Genomic DNA, 7,777 nt, shown 5'->3' with positions numbered 1-7,777 from the left:
TCCAAGACATTACAAAAGTTATACAATTTGTGAAGCTTGGGGACCCTACGTGCTATTTACACGAGCTTAATTAACTGTGTAAATTTTTATGTGTTTTTATATGTTCCTTTTGAATTTTAATTTGAATTTATGTTTTTTTCTTTGATGTGTTGGGGTCGTAGCATGATGGATTGGTTGCTGGAAGAAATAATTAAAATAGAAAGATTGAGTAACCGTATTTCTCTAAAAAAAAAAATCTATCAATAGCACAAAACTAATGCATTTATTTCTTCTTCATTAAGAATTTATTGGTTGTAATACATTGAAGAGATCATCTAGGGCCAGGGCCCCCATATGTCATGACATGTCGAAAAGCACGTACAAATCCCCAATCTTGAACTAAATAAAAGTCAATATCAATTGAATATTTTTCTGTATTTTTAGCATCTTCTTGAATGTAGGCTTCATTAATAGTTGATAATGCTCTGCAATATGCGTCATAACGAGCATCTTTTTTCAGAAATAAACCAGAACCCATCGGAGGACCAGGTTGACCAATTGGACTATAAGTTTCTCCTCCCCATTCAATGTACGTAGCCAGGTCTTTCAAGTCACTAAATATGATTGATGGCCAATATCCAATTTGAATGTCTGAAAACTCAAGCCACCAATTTCCAGAAACTTGGTCCTACAATTCAAGTCAAATGGGTACAAAATAAACACAATCTGGTATTTAAATGAAAGAGTCTTTTTATTAAATAAAAGTCTACAACATTAAATTGAAAGAAAAAAATTAAAATAATAAACATAAATATTTTATTTTATTTACCCTATAAATTGAAATTTTGAATTCCTTTATCGGAAAACTACCCAGGTGAGTTTCATTTAGATAAGAATCTTCTATAGAACGAGGGCCAGTTAAAACAAAGCCTGGACACCTCGTATTAAAACAAGATATTTCACCAGCCTACAAAAAAATAAAAAAATAAGTTACACAAAACTATACAATGAATAGAAAGAATCTTAAAAAATAAATAAAAAAATAAACTTACTTGAAAAAATATGAAAACTCGAGTTTCACTATCCCCATATAAAGTAGGATTTACCTATTATTTGATAGTATAAAAAATGTAGTTAGTGAACAAATATTCTAAGTAATTATACTTAATCAAAAAACCCTAGTGGAATTATTTTTAGCAAAAAAGAATATAGTTAAAAAGATAATTCGATTGAAAATAAAGCTCACCGTCCAACCAGCTTGAATGCTATCGACTCCATTTTGTATTTTAATTCGACCTGAAGTACATTGTGAGCTACTGACATTATATAGTGTGTAATAGCTTGCACTTGTTCCACCCCCATTATACTTCTTGTTAGGATCGGAGTTTGTTCGAACAATCGCATGCTATTATTCAATTTCAAATTGCAATTATATTTCAATCATGGAATACACTAATTAATTTGTCAAAAAACCAAAATGTAAAATGCTTACATGAAAACTGGCATTTTCAGGTGTGGGGGAACTAATTCTTGCAGAATAGGACTTTGTAAACAATTTTGTTCTAATAAGATCTTCCTTGGTAGTTCTTTTTATTGGAACTGTTCCATATGGACATATTTTATCCTTAAACCCACTTTTTATTGATAGTTGTTGCACATTATTTGGGGGCTTGTTTTCATTCATCATCACCTTAGGGCGAGAAGAAGGCCTCATCTACACCATAAACAATTATACTCCTTAAATAAATATAAGTGAATCATCTTACCAATTCATTGTTGTATGAATTTGAAAAATCAAATAAGAAATACTAAGAGCGTGTTTGGCACCTTAACTAAAAAACTGTTTTTTGTTTTTAAAAGCTAAAAACTGTTTTTTGAAAACAAGTAGGGGTGTTTGACATTGTTTTCAGAAAACAATTTTTAAAAACAAAGTTACAAAAAACAGAAAATTTTGAGAACAACAAAAAATTATTTTCTATTGTTCTCAAAAAAAAAATTCTAACTTTACTTCTTATTTTTCATCATTTTTTCTTTCAAATAATTTTATGTCATTATTTATTACAAATTGTTAAAATATTTTTCTCTTTGTAAATATATTTGTTAATTTTTTATTTAAGATTTTAAAAAAATAAAACTAACAAAAATTGTTTTTAGAAAACATTAACCAAACAATTCTTATTTTTTTAAAACTACAAAAAACAGTTTTCTGTTCTCATTTTTTAGAACAAAATTTTGAAAACAAAAAACAGAAAACAATGTCAAACAGGCCCTAAGTTATCAAAGAAACATATATTGGGGAAAACAAACCTGAAAATCATAATTGTGGTTCTTTAGTAAAGGATGATCAAATGCAGGTTGTTTGTAAAAATCAACACAATCATAAATATCTCCATTTTGTGTCTGTACATGAGACGAGAATAAGTCATATTTTACATATAAGTTAAGATATAAGTTAAATAGGAGATGAAGATGAAAAATGTACTCTTATAGCCATGACGGATGACTTGTTCAATCGTTCAAGTTGGTTCTCTATTTCTAGTTCTTCATCTCTAAATAATTGCATTGGTTGTTCTTGAGATTTGCAATAATATGAAAGTGACCACAACACTACAACAACCATGAAAAATCCCCTCATATCCATATCTATCTATGTATAAGATTTGATCTGTGATAAAATAGATATATTGACATTAGCCAAAGAAAAGTGTAATAATAATAATAATAAAATCTACCAAAAAAAATAAATAAATAAAAAGACTAGGCAACTAAAAGAAAAAAATTCACCAGATAGATTAATATACTACGAGAGAGTTTTGAGAGAATGAAATTTGTAAAGGAAGTGATTCATATATATAATGTAATGAAAAGAATGAAGATTTAATACTCATTTACGTTATAAATTATTTGAAAACTCTTAAAACTATTTATGCTAACAATTATTTCCTTTGTTCTTTTTGATATTTTTAAACAAAATTATAATTTCTTTCCAAACAAATTGTAATGTAGATAACTACAAAAAAAAAAAGAGGGGGAGGGGGGGACTATATCTACCTTTTTTTTTAAATTTCTTTTTATTCTATTAGTTTTCCCTCTTCCTTACAAATTGTATTGACACCTTAGTTAAATTCCATATATATATATATATATAATAATAAAAATAGGAAAAATTTGTTGTAGGGACTTCAAAAAGAGCATCACCGATGAGATTTTTGTTTACTCTCGATCCGTAAACAATTTTTAACGTAATTTTTTATGAACGTATATATTATAGTTATTTAGATTATTCTGCAAATTTTCAAAAAATTCAAAATAATTTACAGTACTGAAAATTATGTTAAAAACAAGTTGTTGCATGCATAATTAATTTTTTTATGTGAAAACAATATACACGCGTATAATTATTTTATTTTATTTTTTGTAGAATGTTCTAAATAACTATAATATACACTGTCATAAAAAAAATCATGTCAAAAATGGTATACAGGTCAGGAATACCAAGTGAGCTTTTTTTGAAGCCCCTACACCATAATCCCCCAATAAAAATATTCCAAATTTTCCTATCTTTTTAGGCAAAAATCTTATTTCTTTGAATACAATGTATGATGTAGATAATTAAAAAAAAAAAGACTGTAAATGGTCCATTCTTTTTTAAAAAAACAATATATTTTTATCCTTATAATTGTTTTTCCTCTTTGAGTAAAATAAAAAAAGAAATCTTAATGTAAAATGTGTAGAGTACTTGATTATAATTAAGTGTTCTTTATATTTTGCTACTTGCGAATAAAATTTATCTATGAACTGGAATATTTGTTCGCTGTTTTGAATTAAGAAATCTATAAATTTAAACAAAATAGGGTTAATAGCAACACATAATATTGTATACTAATTAACATAGCACTCGTGCCATAGTTAGCCATATTTATTAAAAATATACATTACAATTAGACAAATAAAATGTAAATCTACTACTTATAAGAGGTTAATGTGTCTAAGATTATCACAAACAACAAATAAAATGCTAATGTTATATGAATAATATCAATACTTTTACCATTTTAATTTTCTCTAGTAAACATATAGTAGAAAAAGTTATCCATAAATTTATAGAAATAATAAATAAATGTGAAAACAAAGATAAAAAATAAATACAAATTTATACACAAAACAATTTGGGAATATATTGAAAGAAAATAACACCTTATTGAATGATTCCTAGTGAGAGAGTTTCGATAATTTCAATGGTGAATATGATTTTGATAATTTCAATGGTGAATGATATTTATATAGAAATGAACATACGTTACAAGTCAATTAAATATTAATTGTATAGTTTTTTAGGAATATTATTAATTATACAATTAAATCTTTTACGTTACAATATTATTGTTGAGTCAACTTATGAGAGTCAAGAATTAACTATTATTACGTGGCACTCAACATGTGAATGTGTGTGGCACTTGTCATGAAAAATTATTATTTCTTTTCCATAGAAAGTGTAATGTGATAACCACAAAATTAAGAAGATCTATATCTAACTGTCTTCTCAAAATAAAACAAAACAAAAAACTCTTTTGATTGATTAATTTAAGAAGTCAGAAAGCACTAGGCCAGTTAATAAACTAATTTGGGACACAAACTTGACTAGTATTATACATTAACATTACAAATTAATATTCACACTTCGTGTATTATACTAAAAGTATTTGAATCAATTAAACAACTTACCTTGTACAAACTAATAAAACAATTCTATGATAAAAAAGTTTGGAGTCAAATTCACACAAACATTTTGTGAATTCTATTTTTGGCAAATTCTATTTGACAAAATATTTTTTAATTTATTTATTGTAATCTCGACATTCGATAGAAGATTATTTCATTTTTATTATGTTATCATTTATGTTATGATTATATAAAAAGCTGATTATATCAATTTATTCTATTTATAGAAGGTTTGATAATATACTTAGTTTTTAATATGTGAATCAAATAATAAATGTTGATTTATTTTATATCTGGCTGATTTCATTTGATAACTTGATTCTTATGACCAAATTTCAATAGATAGAGTCGGATTGATCCTCATTAAAACCGAAGATAGAATCTTGTAATGACAGCTCAGATTCGGACTAATTTGTAGCTGCAGACTGTCTGTCTGTTTCCTCAGATCTCGGATGATTCAATGTAATTGACTAATTATTTAAGAAAATATTTCCTAGTGAGATGTGTGCGTTCAGACCTAGCAAATGATGTCTTATGTGAGTACATTTGTGTATAAATACTTACCATAGCAGTCTTGTCTAGGTTAACTTTTTGGTCTATTCTTTTACATCTTTAGAAAAAGAGTGTTTATTTTGTAGAGGTTAGTGGTTCGACTATATACCTCTGTTATTTTGTATTTTTGTATGTGTTTTGTATATTGAAACAATTCAACAAATAGAAGAACAAGAGCAAAACTTCGGGAGAAGGTTCATCCTAGTCTTGCCTCGGGATGAAGCAAGCACTCTTCAAGCAAATCGAAGGGAGTTCGAGTTCTTGAAGTTTCAGCAAGGTTTATTCATCAAGTGGAAAATACATCAAGCTTGCGGCATAAAATTAGAGGGAGTCTAATCTTTGCTTAAGTCAAATACTTTGTATTTTTGAGAAACTTCATTAATGGTTCTTATCTCTGGGCATGGCCTTCTGGACTAGTAATATCCGAAAGGATATTGACACCACGTAAAAAAAATTTGTGTGTTATTTATTATTTTTCTGTTTTATCCTTCTATTGTGTATTTCTGTAGTTATAGAATCTCTATTTTTAGCTACAGAATATATGTTCCAGTACCAATCTCTTCTTCTGCATTTAATTAATTAATTTAATTAAATATAAAGTTAGTAACATTAAAATATAGAATTTCACATTTGAATACTTATAACGACGTAAGCGCAACACTTCATCGGGATCTATCTATCGACCCCTAAGAGCAAGCTCTCATACATATCTTTAACTGTAGTAAAAACTAAAAGCCAAAAGCCACAGAAACTTTCCTTATATCTATCTCTGATTCTGCAAAGTGTACAAATGCAACACCACATAGCTAGCCTTATTACTTCTTGCAACAGATCTCACTAGCTATTCTCAAAATGTGATCACACTTCTCAAGGACGATAATTACATGCACTCTTGATTTGTTCCCTCAATGCCACTTGGATATCCTGATTCAAAGAAACAACATTATGTCACATAATTTCTTTTCTCAAATTTTGAAACAATCAACCAAAACTCGAACTTGAAGCATGTAACAAAATCAACTAGTAGTACAAGAAAATAGGTCTACAACGACAAATTTTGTTGACGCTGTAGATAAGTCGTCGCAAAAACAGTGTCGCTGTAATGACCCAAATTTGCTAATAAGACTTAGGGCCTTGATTAGCGTACCTGGAGGGCAATAAGTGATTTACTGTTATAATATGTGAATTTGAGTTAATATGTGATTAGTGATGCATGTTTAGGTGGATTAAATAGGCATGTGGGCTCCGTTTGGTTATTAGGGGCATGTTTGTCTAGCCCGTTGAGGGCATAAATGTGATAATTGTAATAATTGTGTTATACTTACGATGTATCTGTGTTGCCCGATCCGAGACAGTCCTAGGGAGCGGTTAGCTAGGAAGTCACAATGGGGTCAAAAATCCAACTCGGGGCGAGTTGAGGGGTAATTTGGGTATTAGACATCGGGTTATGGAAATAAATATTTGGAGATATATCTGAGGATAAGATATCTAGGAGGGAACATTGGGGAAATTTTATTATTTTGCCTCGAGGACTTAACAGGATTTGGGAAATGACCAAATTGTCCTTGGGATTACTTGAGAGTTAATGATAAGTTTAAGGGCAAAAATGGAAATTAGCTTAAGGGATAAGTTAGAATTGGCAAGGGAAAAGAGCTTCACATTTCCTCACTTTGGTATATAATGGAATAATCTTTGGAGCTCTAGAGGAAAGCTAGAGCTAAGAGAGGAAGAGGAGAAAGAAAGCTGATATTCTTGGAAGCAAAGGAGGAACTCAAGGATTTAGAGGGCTAATTCAGGGCTTTAATCAAGCTCAAAGGTAAGTGTTAAACTTGATAAACAAGCTGAATTCTGTTGATAATGAGAGTTAGGACTTAGACATGTATGGCTTGGTTTCTAGGATTGGTTTTGATTGCTTGATGGGTGTAGGAATTGGTTCTTGAATTTGTTGGTATGCTTAGGTTGCATGAGTATGAATTTTGGGTTTAATTCTGAGGTTAGGGGCAATTTTGGATGAGATATGTGGGGTTAAGCTCGGGGAAAATATGAAGGAAAGGCTGGGATTTTCAAGGTTTGCAGGTAGTGCCACGGCCCGTGTGCACGCAAGACCTGGGGAGGCCACTGACCATGGGGCGCGCCGCGGGGCTTGGCCAAGCATGCCGCGGCCTGTGTGTGTTTCCAGGGAGGCTTTTAGCCTCTGTTTTGAGGCAAGTCGCATCCCTTAAGGGGTTGGGCCGCAGCCCTAGTTCAAAATGCAGAGTGTCTAGTGGGATTTGACTTGGGAACCTAATTGTTAAGGCTCGAGATGGATTTTATCACCCGGATTGATAAAATCCAAGGTCCCGGAGACCAAAATTATGACCCAAAGCTATTTAATGGATTAGAACTTGATGGGTGGATATTGTTAATGCGTTGTGACTAGGGTTTCGGCGAGGCTCAGACTAGGGAACTGTACTCGGGACATCGGGGCTTGGAAAGCTTGGGATACAGGTAAGAAAACTACTGTTCCCATAGAGCTTGAATTGCA

General features: G+C 30.4%; 1 protein-coding gene across 1 annotated transcript; it reads right to left on the bottom strand.

The window, feature by feature from the left end:
* Positions 1–310: 310 nt before the first annotated feature.
* Positions 311–2,620, bottom strand: LOC133784803 (protein neprosin-like). The gene is made up of 7 exons (XM_062224075.1): positions 2,462–2,620; positions 2,287–2,379; positions 1,472–1,693; positions 1,226–1,384; positions 1,032–1,085; positions 809–946; positions 311–667 (listed from the first exon to the last, which is right to left on the bottom strand). The coding sequence occupies exons 1-7, from the start codon at positions 2,618–2,620 to the stop codon at positions 311–313; spliced, it is 1,182 nt and encodes a 393-aa protein (XP_062080059.1).
* Positions 2,621–7,777: the final 5,157 nt, after the last annotated feature.

Source organism: Humulus lupulus, chromosome 6 (genome assembly GCF_963169125.1).
Source record: "Humulus lupulus chromosome 6, drHumLupu1.1, whole genome shotgun sequence".
NCBI classification, from domain to species: domain Eukaryota; kingdom Viridiplantae; phylum Streptophyta; class Magnoliopsida; order Rosales; family Cannabaceae; genus Humulus; species Humulus lupulus.
This window is presented reverse-complemented; position numbering and strand designations above follow the sequence as displayed.